Here is an 11,876-nt window from a genome sequence, read left to right as displayed (position 1 = left end):
TGACACCCTCCCTTCAGGTACTTGTACACATTGATAAGATCCCCCCGCAGTCTTCTCTTCCCCAGGCTGAACAGGCCCAGCTCTCACAGCCGTTCTCATAGGGCAGGTGCTCCAGCCCTCTGATCATCTTTGTAGCCCTACACTGGACTCTCTCCAGTAGCTCCGTATCTCTGTTGTACAGGGGAGCCCAGAACTGGACACAGTACTCGAGATGAGGCCTTCCCAGGGCTGAGTAGAGGGGCAGAATCACCTCCCTCGACCTGCTGGCAACACTCTTCGTAATGCACCCCAGGAGACCATTGGCCTTCCTGGCCACAAGGGCACATTGCTGGCTTATGGTCAACTTGTCATCCACCAGCATTCCCAGATCTTTCTCTGCAGAGCTGCTCTCCAGAAGGTCAGCCCCCAGCTTGTACTGGTGCCTAGGCTTGTTTTTCCCCAGGTGCAGGACCCTGCACTTGCCCTTGTTGAACCTCAGGAGGTTCCTTTCTGCCCAACTCTCCAGCCTGTGCACATCTTTCTGAATGGCAGCACAGCCTTCAGGTGTGTCAGCCACTCCTCCCAACTTGGTATCATCAGCAAACTTGCTGAGGAGGCACTCTGTCCCCTCATCCAGGTCGTTGATGAAACAGTTGAACAGGATGGGACCCAGTAGTGAGCCCTGGGGGACGCCACTAGCCACAGGCCTCCAACTGGACTCCACGCCACTGATGACGACCCTCTGAGCTCTGCCTTTCAGCCAGTTCTCAGTCCACCTCACTGTCCGCTCGTCTAACCCACACTTCCTGAGCTTCTCTAGGCGGATGTTATGGGAGACAGTGTCAAAAGCCTTGCTGAAGTCAAGGTACACAATGTCCACTGCTCTGCCCTCATCTACCCAGCCAGTCATTCCATCAKAGAAKGCTATCAGRYTGGKTAAGYAGGATTTCCCCTTGGTGAATCCATGCTGGCTGCTCCTGATCACCTTCTTTTCCTCCATATGTCTGGAAATGACATCCAGAATGAGCTGTTCCATCACCTTTCCAGGGATGGAGGTGAGGCTGACCAGCCTATAGTTGCCTGGGTCCTCCTTCTTGCCCTTTTTGAAGACTGGAGTGACATTGGCTTTCTTCCAGTTCTCAGGAACCTCTCCAGTTCTCCAGGAGCTTTCAAAGATGATGGACGGCAGCTTGGCAATAACATCCACCAGCTCCCTCAGCACTCGTGGGTGCATCCCATTTGTGGATTTGTGGATGTCTAACCTGCCCAGAAGGTCTCTAATCCTTTCCTCCTCAACCAAAGGAAAGTCTTCCCTTCTCTGGACTTTCTCCTCACATCCAGGCTACAGGATTCCTGAGGGCTGCCCTTAGCAGTGAAGACTGAAGCAAAGGCGACATTCAGTAACTCTGCCTTCTCCGTATCCCTTGTCACCAGGGCCCTTTCCCCATTGAGTAGCAGGCCCACATTTTCCCTAGTCCTCCTCTTGCTGCTGATATATTTGAAGAAGCCCTTCTTGTCCTTAACATCCCTTGCCAGACTCAATTCCAGCTGGGCCTTAGCCTTCCTCGCCGCATCTCTACATACTCTGACTGCATTCCTATAATTCTCCCAAGTAGCCTGTCCCCTTTTCCACATTCTGTGTATTTTCTTCTTCTGTCTGAATTTGGCCAGGAGCTCCTTGTTCACCCACGCAGGTCTCCTGCCCCTTTTGCTGCACTTCTTACTCATAGGGATGCACCGCTCTTGAGCTTGGAGGAAGTGATGTTTGAATACCAGACAGCTCTCCTGGACCCCCTGCAGCCTTCCTTTTAGGGCCTTAACCCATGAGATTCCACCAATCAGGTCTCTGAAGAGCCCAAAGTCCGCTCTCCTGAAGTCCAGGGTTGCAATCCTGCTTGTTGCCTTAGTTCTTTCCTGACAGATCCTGAACTCCACCATCTCACGGCCACTGCAGCCAAGGCTGCCCCCAACCTGCACACCTCTAACCAGGCCCTCTCTGTTGGTAAGGACAAGGTCCAGCAGGACACCCTTCCTCATAGGCTCCTCCACCATTTGTGACAAGAAGTTATCATCAATGCATCGCAGGAGTCTCCTGGACTGCTTGTGCCTTGCTGTGTAGTCCCTCCAGCAGATGTCAGGGTGGTTGAAGTCCCCCATGAGAACCAGGGCCTGTGATCATGAGGCTACCTCTAGCTGTCTATGGAAGGCCTCAACTTTCTCTTCCTAGTCCGCTGGCCTGTAGTAGACACCCACACCAGCGTCCCCCATACTAGCCTGCCCTTTGATCTTTACCCATAAGCTCTCAGCTGCCTCCTCCTCCTCCCCGCCTAGGCAGAGCTCAAGCATGAGGAAGTGAAGACTTATTAAGGGTTACAGAATGGTTCTGTTTATCATGAAAAGTAGAAAATAGTTTTAGGCATTATTATGGATTTATAATGAAAATTCACCCACACATATCTGGAGTCTTGCTCAGAGAGCTGTGGGGTTTGTTTGTTTGTTTTTTGATTTAATGCTTTCAGTTTGGTAAGTATAAGAAATACATCTTCAAATACAATAAGTACATTTATAAGTACAGCTTCACTATTTTCAGCTTTGTCTACACTTTGTAATTTAAGAATTACCATCGTCACTGATGTCTAGTTATCCCAATCTCATGCTACACTTATTTTTCTATTATTTATATGGAGTTAGTTTTGTTGTAACGGATGCCTAGACAATGTAATCCAACTTCGTTCTCATAATACCTAGAATTGATATACCATATGCAGAAGCCAAAAGCCAAACTTGAATATAAGTCCTATTCTGATTACTTTAAAAAACAGTATTCCTAGTGAAAGACTTAAGTAGACCACAGGAATTAAAAGCCTGCGGTCTCTGGTAATTAGGGAAAGGCAAATATACCTAACTTAGAAGAAGGCCAAATGACAATCCATCTCAAGCTGACAGGCCGGGAGATCTTTCTTCAGTCCTTGGGTAAGTTGATGGCTGAACACAGACTTCCAGTCGCTGTTAGCTTGAGATGGATTTAAATTAGCTACTTCAAAGTGCAATTGCATTGTTTCCTTTCTCCTGTTTTCTTTTTCCATTTCTATGAACAGCTCAGGCCTCAAGCCTCACTGTAAAACAACAATGTATTTTACAAATGTTTTAAAAAGTTATAATGCAAAAAGATTACAAAGATAACATTAAACTTCAAAAACGTGGTCTTGTTATGCACGTCATTTGATACTTTGGTGTTACTTCAAAAAAATTAAGAGGTCTCCTTTTCATACTCCTCTGTATTGCAGAGCAATTCCTTTTAAACCTATCAAACTTACTTTTCTTTTCTTTTTTTTTTTTTTTTGTTTGTTTATAGCATCTTTTGACGTACTTGCAAAGTTTTGTTTTTTTACTATGCAGTTCTTTTAAAACTTTTACAGATTGGTTTCGTGCATGTAGTCTGTAAAAATTTATGGTGACCTGAAAATAAAACTTTTATTCAAGATTTTGCATTTTATTTTCTTATAGGCTTACTGTGTAACAGAGCCTGGAGCGGGCTCTGATGTGGCTGGTATAAAAACAAAGGCTGAGAAGAAAGGAGATGAGTATGTTATTAATGGTCAGAAGATGTGGATCACAAATGGCGGGAAAGCTAACTGGTGTGTGAGCTGCTAACTTATGTTACATTTTCTATTGTTGTATGTATTTTTTCCCCAAAAAAAGTTAAATACAAGTGTTTCTTTAAAGATCTCTGTTAAAAAATCTGGTGGTTCCTTATGTTTTGTCACATTAAACTATAATCTGTGACTAGTTTATCAGGACAAGGTGTAAGAATGCAGTCTCAGTGCTGTACAAAGCCTAAAAAGGAAACTGACAGATAACACTAGTCCATTCCAAATATTGCTTCTCAAATATCGTTGCTTTCAGATGAAATTAATTCTGCGTTTTCTTCAACAGAAGACTGCAACAGTATGATTTAACTCACAAAGTACCCCAGGAGGCTCATTTTACTAGTTACCTTGCTTTGTAGGTGTGATGATTGAGATCAGTTCCTTCTGATTCTGCTAAAAACATCTGTCATTTCTAGTGAAGCTAGAAACAATGTTGGATTGTTGTATTACATTTTACTTTCTTAAGGGAAGACATTCTCCAACTGTCAAAGAATCTGGATGTTACTGTGGCATCTGTGGAGTGTGCTGTAAAGTACAGACCTCTTTTATCATGTCTCATATAATATCATGTTCATCTCCAGTGTACAAATTCATTTTAATTCAAGTGCAAGAATTTTACTGTATATATTGTATCCATAAATCTACATTTTTTATTTACTTCCTTGTTCAACGCAAAACCATCAAAGAGAATCTAGCATCTATCTTCCGACATCACTGAACATCATAAATATGATTTACTACTTTTTAATTTCTAACAGAATTACTTGTTTACAAGTAGAAGAATACACTAGAAGAATAAAATTAAGATCTTCTTTGGGATTAGGTGGTAACTTAAATTTTGCATGCAAGAATGTGTTTCCTAAGCATTTATTTTTTTATTTATGTGCTGTGAATTCATCTAACAGATTTTTTTCTGTGCTATTCCTTAAGTTGATATAATAAAGACTTACGTGACAGTACAAGGACAAGATGGACAATCCTTGCATGTTGATCTGAAGTAATTTTATTTAAACTTGAATTTCACAGTAAGAGCTGCATTGAAACTTCATCTCTTGTGCGCCCTCTCAGTTTGAAGGTTTGCTAACTTCTTGATGGAATTTATTATATGCTGGAAACACACACTGAAACATTTAACTTGTTAGTTTAAAAACATTTGATTATTAATTGTGCAGATGAACTGAGGCCCTCTTCTTTGTTTTACACTAGGTATTTTTTGCTAGCTCGTACCGATCCAGATCCGAGAGCTCCTGCAAGCAAAGCCTTTACTGGGTTCATTGTGGAAGCAGATAGCCCTGGAATCCAAATTGGAAGAAAGGTGAAGAGTGTATCTTTTATTTGACAGGCCAAGAATTATTCACTTCTAAATCAATAATGCAACAAATTGCCAATAAAAAAAAGACTATTGTGCTACTGAACATTTAAATATACTCACATATGACGATCTTTTTGTTTTCAAAACAAGCTATGCATAAAATGTAATTATAACTTTATTAATTCAGAAAGGTAGTATTCAGAATATTCTAAAGATGACTTTGAAAAGCTGCAAAAGAATCTTCAAGAACCATTTTATTGCCCATTGCTCATAAAGCAAAAATAGTGTGCCTTGAGAGGACGAGAAGCAAGGTGGAAAACTTCAATGGTAAATACATCACAGTGAGCTTAACTTCAGCTATTTATGCTCAAGGAAGAGGCCTTGGAGACACTCTTGCTAGTGTGTCCAAAAAAATGCAATTTTAGTACCAGGCAAAAACTGACATTGAACATTAGAAAAGGAATATGAAAACCTGAAAAGCTTATTTATTTATTTATCTCTGTATAGTGCAATGATATTTTACTACTGCCTGCATTTTAGGTTCCTCCCTGTCTTTTCTCCAATCTCAAAGGATATAATTGAACTAGAGAAAAATGACAAGAGTGATTACAACTACAGAATGGATTTCATATAAGAATAAAGTAAACTCCTCAGCTTAGAGAAATTAAAGGCATGTGGGTCTGTAAATGCAAAACTAGTATTTGTCATGTATATGTTTGTTTTTAGATGAAACAGAAGGGTCTGGGGAAAAATGCTTTGAGTAAACTGAAGGATGAAAATGTGTTGTACCTTGGAAGAATCCAATTTAGTTACATTTCCATAAACTCCCTTTTCAGGAAATGAATATGGGTCAGCGTTGCTCAGATACAAGAGGTATTGTCTTTGAAGATGTCAGAGTCCCAAAGGAAAATGTATTAACAGCTGAGGGAGCTGGCTTTAAAATTGCAATGGGAGCTTTTGATATGACCAGACCTCCTGTAAGTATCAGAAATATCTTGCTCATAAAGTGTAATGGCAATTTCTGATTTTTAATCTCTGCTGTATTTAATTCAGGTAGCAGCTGGTGCTGTTGGTTTAGCACAAAGAGCACTGGATGAAGCTACTAAATATGCTTTAGAGAGAAAAACCTTTGGGAAAACAATTGTTGAAGTAAGTTAAATACACATACATATATAAATACATATATGCATGTATATAGAGAGCGAGCTGTGTTTTCACATGAGGCATACTATTGTTGAATTTTCAAGGTTGTTCCATGATTTTTAGGACATGTGTGAACTATTTTATCTCTTTGCTATTGCTTGGGTTTTCAAATATATAGGTGATTGTCATATAAATGTAACTAGCTATGCAGTAACTCCAGAAATCTATTGATGATGATGGTGATAATAGTATCACAAAGAAAAATCCCCCCAGAAAACGTAAAAGTCCTGTGCTATCATGACATATTTAAGTTCTTAAGTATTGATGAACAGGGATTTTCAGGAAAGGAAAAGCTGATCCCATCTTTCTGTTGGAGGTATGTAAAAGAGATACACAGTATTAATACCAATACATTGCTTCGAATTTTGAAGAAATCTAAATAAACAGCAAGCTATAATATAGATCTCATAAATCCTAAATAGAAATATTAAAGCTCAACTTTGTAATTCAAATCTCATTCCTTGTGACTACATGGATTTTAGAATCTAAATTATACTCCTCTCGGATGCCATAGATTTTAAGCAGGCAATGTTAACCTGGTTTATTTCATCATTCATAGCACCAAGCAGTGTCTTTCATGCTTGCTGAAATGGCAATGAAAGTGGAACTAGCTAGGATGGCTTACCAAAGAGCTGCATGGGAGGTTGATGCTGGTCACAAGAACACCTACTTCGCTTCGATTGCAAAGGCATTTGCTGGTGACATTGCAAACCAAGCAGCTACAGATGCAGTACAGATTTTTGGAGGAAATGGATTTAATAGTGAATATCCTGTAGAAAAACTAATGAGAGATGCTAAAATATACCAGGTAAGTAAAAGAAAGAATCTTAAAGTAATACATAAATTGTGTATAAAATATGTTAACGGCTACTTAGTTTAAATCATGATGTACACATGTAAAAATGCTTTTAGGATGAAAGCAATAATCATTCAATTTAAAGAAAGAGGCATTCAAATCAGGCAAATTCTTGCATACAAAAGTATTTGCACTAGATCAATAAATTTAAGTATCAGCTACAAGTATAAAAAATATATATATATATTTTTTCTGAAGTGTAAACTCCTTGAAATTCTTGGACTATTCATTTCAAAGCTCTTGAAGTCTTAGAAGAAAAAGGCTGTACAAAACACTGATCTTTATCAGTGCTTGCTTTGAAGTAGAGTAATACACACAAACATGCTGTCAGAGATGGTTTGTGTGTGATGCTGTTCTTGAAAACCTTCAACGATGGAAATCCTCTGCTCCTTTATGTATCACAGACTGGTGCCTCACTATAGCTAAACTTTCCCCCCATCCTAATATCTAGTCCAAATAATGGTAGTTGCAAATTACATCCTTTTGCTTGTTATATCCAGCTTTATACAGGACAACTGACGGCCCTTGGTAATGCCTGCGTTTAATGTGCTTCTTACATCCTTCTTAGCAGTCTCTTTCAGAATAAACTAAAGCAATTTCGTTACCTTTTTCCTCATAAGTCATGTGGGTTCTTTTTTTCTGTTTACAATCTCTTATGCTTTGTTGCTGTACTCTGTACCTTCTTTTTGAAACTTTGATATGACCAGTTATCACCAGCATAGCATATCGAGGGAAAATTATCTTGCATATCTTGCATTAACAGACATGTGACAGAAGTGTAACACAACCTGATTACCCTTTTTTTTTTCTCCAACACAAAACATACCATATTTACTCATGTTTAGCCCATAGTCACACATAATCCCCAGATCTTTTTCTATAATGTTAGTGCCAAGACATTATTCTGGATAACAATTCTTCTTTTGTGTACAGTATGCTAGCTCTTTATTCAACAAGAACATTTTAATTAAGTTCAGCAGAACATAATTTTACCTTCTCTCACCCTTTTCTGACATTTAAAGTGTCTAGGTAAAACATATCAAAACAAATGATATCAAGAAATGCATGTGGACCATGATCTGTAAGGTCAGTTAGATACAATAGCTATTACTCCTAAGATTTTAGGTAGTTCATGTTTCTGTTGCAGATGGCTTTAAAATTAATACTGTTATTCTCACTAGTCAAGAATTTATTTTTCTCAATTTAAGGGAAAAAAAAGACTATTGTTTTGGAATTAAAGATTCTTAGTATAAAGTACTAACTGAAGTCCTGCAAGTAAGAAAATGAATAAATTGAATTTCATTATGATTGGATGCTTTTTAGAGGAAGACAGTGTGAAAGTTGGGATTTATTTTGCAGGATCCCATTCAGTTATTTAGATCTTACATTACATTGATCTATCATGGACAAAAGGCTAGGTAGATATTTTGCTTATTGCTGAGAGTAGTCAGATTTAGTATTGAATTTTTGTTTTCTCCTCCCCTTTGTTCCCCAAAGAATACAGGAAAAGACTTTTGTCTTTATAATTATTTCTTCAGTTGAACTAATAAGCATTTGGGGCAGTTAAGTTTATTCATGACTTTAACTTCTAATCTATATTGTCTCTGCCCTCAGATTACCATACGGTAACCCTGAAGCATCTATATATAATATATCTAGAGCATATGGAGATCAAGGCCTTCCTGCATTACAGCTTCATATACATTCTGCTGTGTGTCTTTGACTTTGCTGTCAGCAAGCCAAACAGAACAGAGGGATGATGCAAAATATTTCTAGAAGAAAATGCAAGAATGACAGTTTAAAAAAAATAATAAGAATACAGTACTGGAGACTAGTTAATAAAAACTGATAGGAATAAATAGATGAAAGGGAACATATGGTTTGACCTTGAAAGGCTAGTCAAAGAAAATACAAGTACAATACTTACAGCAAGAGTCATCCCCTCCTCTCCTCCCATGCTTTGAAAACTTACTTTGTCAAGCCTAGATTATGTATTTTCCTCCCCACATAAGACATTTCTCCCCATCCTTCTTCATTCACTATGCTTGTTTGTTTTCCTAGGAACTTCAGTGAGTTTAGAAGAGATGAGGGAACATGACTATCTCTCAATATGTTGTATGTGATTTATTTCATATAGCCCACTGTAATTACTGTCATATCACATTTTTTTTTCAGTTTTCTCTGTCTTTCTGCACAGCCTAATCCACATTGGATTAACCCTGTGAAGATTTAAAAAGTGTAGAAAGATTGTTAAAAGCTTTTAAAAACTGATCAGCTAACATTATTGCAATTCTACATTGCAGATTTACGAAGGAACTGCTCAGATTCAAAGGATGATCATAGCTCGTGAGCACATTGGCAAATATAAGGTTTAAAGAAAAGTATACAGGGTTTGGTACTGCATTCTGCGTCCTCAGAAGAGGATTGTAATGCATTTCTCAATACAATTAAAAAGATGTGGAAAAAAAACTTCTCTTCAAAATCTTATTATTTTGTACATTATTAAGCACTACTTTAGTACCCACCCACACTTCCTCCATCCATTCCTAACAAAGTTGGTATTTTCCAAACATGTCTGAATTCCAAAGTGATTGTTTGTCTCTTATGTTTCCAACTTAAGCTTTTTCATTCAAGTCTGTGACTTTTGGTGGGGGAAGAGGTAAAAACCTTCCCTGTAAAATTTACATTAAAACGTGAACAGAATTCAGAAATATTTTATTGTCTGTAAAGCCATTCCACATGCAACGAATAATTTGATCTTAGAAACTTCTGTATTATTTATAATGATACAAATTTGCTCCTACTGAGATAAATTACAGCTTTACCATTGGAGTTCAGGTGAATATCAATTTAATAAATCTCAGGGACATGATTACTTTAAAAAGTTATCCTGATTCTTCCAAGGATCACGTATTGCAGCACCTTATGTCCAGTAGTCACACGCTATAATGAATATGCTAACATATAGTAGTTTTGTAGGTTTTATAAACTCTCATCCTGTAAATTTTAACATGAATACATGTTATCTTTTGGGCCATTCAAAAACAAACATATATTCCCATAAAGTGTAACACAGATCATTGTTACTGTTATCAAACAGTGGCAGAATTACTAATTGTGGATTGTCTGCATATTACATGCCTCCATGAGTCATTATGAACAAAAGCTAGTTTTTGTTTTCAAAAGATACAGCATAATAGGGCTTCTTTTCAGTGACTTACTATGTTATTCACCTGAGTCCAGCACCGACATAAATTTTCATTCAATGCTTTTATCTCTGTGCCTCAGAGAAATCTGTTACATTTATGAAGAGAATGCTAGTTTTCTTGTGCCTTAAGTAAGACTTCTTTATGGATGAATGATAACGACAGCTTTTTCTGAAACAGTTATATACATTTGTCACAGTAGGAAAAAAAGAAGTACAGTCATTCAATTTTAAATATTTTTCATTTTAGCTGAGCTCATGTGAAATAATGTCTAGGAAACTATGCCATGTATTTGAGTATAACAACTCTGTTCTAAACTTGTCTATTACCTCAAAAGTTGTAATATGAAAAGAGCAAAATTGAGAGTAACACAACACAATGTTTTTTCACTTCAAAATAAGATGATCAAAAGTTATTTCTGGCAATCACTACTGAATTCTAATAAAAAACTGTTTTCAAACAGAAAGATGTGGTTGGTTTTATTCATTTTGTTTGTGACATCATTTCAATTAGTGTTTCAGGTAAGTTCAATATCCAAAATGCTAGTAGTTACACTGCAGTTCCTACTAGGGTACTGCCCATACCAGAAACTACTGTTGGAACTATGCATTTTAATTTAAAACAGCAGCTGAATAGCAGCTGAATAGCCAGTTCAACAATATAAAGGTCTGCATTGCTGTTGCCTTTATGTGTATCTGTTCTGAGGATTTAGATACCATCCCATAGGAATAGAACATCAACTAGAAGGTATGTAACCTCTTGCTTAAGCAAGTGTAGTAGTGTAAATGTTCAATTAGACTGATTCATTTAAATTAAAAATGTGTAGCTTTTCCTTAAAAATGGTTTACATGTGTTGTTTATTCCAAATCCAGTACATTTAAGTAAATTGGCAGCAAAACAGCTGAGAAAAGCAATTTATATCAGGTATTTTAACTTGGATAGCTCATTCTGCTATCAGAATGCCCATTTCTTGGACTTCTTAGGCAACTTAATTTGCAATTCCATACCAAAATGTCCTTGTTTCACTGAGGTGTCTTTCATTCATGATCTTAATTTAGTGCAGGATGGTACAACTAGTGTTGCCAGATGTGAGTTTTGCATTACTTATTTCTCAGGTAGGCCATCTGGGAAATTACTGTTGTTCAGTAAGGTAAGTCTTTAAATAAACTGTTTAATCATGTAAATTGCCATCTTACTTAACCTGCAGGCAGATCAATAATACAACATCCTGGATAAGGATTTGTAACAACCTGCATAGGGATTTCAAAGGAAGACCTAGTTTTTGGCCGCTCTGCACAGATCAGCATTATTACATGATATAAATTGTGTTCCAGCCTGGCACGGTGCTGCCCCAAATGCGTGCAAGAGGTAAGTGGTGATGACTAATAGCATAATCATCAGTAGTAATTAGGGGCAAAGGTTTTTCTTCGAAGCCAAGGAGGACACCTTGTATCCTCACCTGTACTACAGCTAAATCCTTGCACCTGCTTTTTCATAGAACTGAGGTGACAGAAGGAAATTGGGAAATTGGGCTGCTTTTATTGTCGTCCTGCTTATCGCGCCGCAGGAAAGCGCCCCGGCTCTGCACTTCGAAACGTCCCCCTCCCGCCGCTTCACGGTGACCTTTGGGCGGCACGGCTGAGCGCCCTCCAGCCCGCGGGCCGCGCCGC

General features: G+C 38.1%; 1 protein-coding gene across 1 annotated transcript in view; it reads left to right on the top strand.

Moving 5' to 3' along the window:
• The window catches only part of ACADM (acyl-CoA dehydrogenase medium chain), a 19,207-nt gene extending 8,535 nt beyond the window's left edge, over positions 1 to 10,672 (top strand). Inside the window, exons 7-12 of the mRNA XM_085309819.1 lie at positions 3,487 to 3,617; positions 4,836 to 4,944; positions 5,778 to 5,918; positions 5,995 to 6,090; positions 6,704 to 6,952; positions 9,304 to 10,672. Coding sequence (XP_085165945.1) covers positions 3,487 to 3,617; positions 4,836 to 4,944; positions 5,778 to 5,918; positions 5,995 to 6,090; positions 6,704 to 6,952; positions 9,304 to 9,375 — 798 coding nt within the window. The 3' untranslated portion in view covers positions 9,376 to 10,672. The remainder of the gene's footprint in view (positions 1 to 3,486; positions 3,618 to 4,835; positions 4,945 to 5,777; positions 5,919 to 5,994; positions 6,091 to 6,703; positions 6,953 to 9,303) is intronic.
• The last annotated feature ends 1,204 nt before the right edge of the window (positions 10,673 to 11,876 follow it).

The sequence above is a fragment of the Rhea americana genome, unplaced genomic scaffold (genome assembly GCF_003343005.1).
Source record: "Rhea americana isolate MKP2758 unplaced genomic scaffold, rheAme1 scaffold_304, whole genome shotgun sequence".
NCBI classification, from domain to species: Eukaryota; Metazoa; Chordata; class Aves; order Rheiformes; family Rheidae; genus Rhea; species Rhea americana.
The sequence above is the reverse complement of the archived record's forward strand: the minus strand, read 5'-3'. Positions and strand labels throughout refer to the sequence as shown.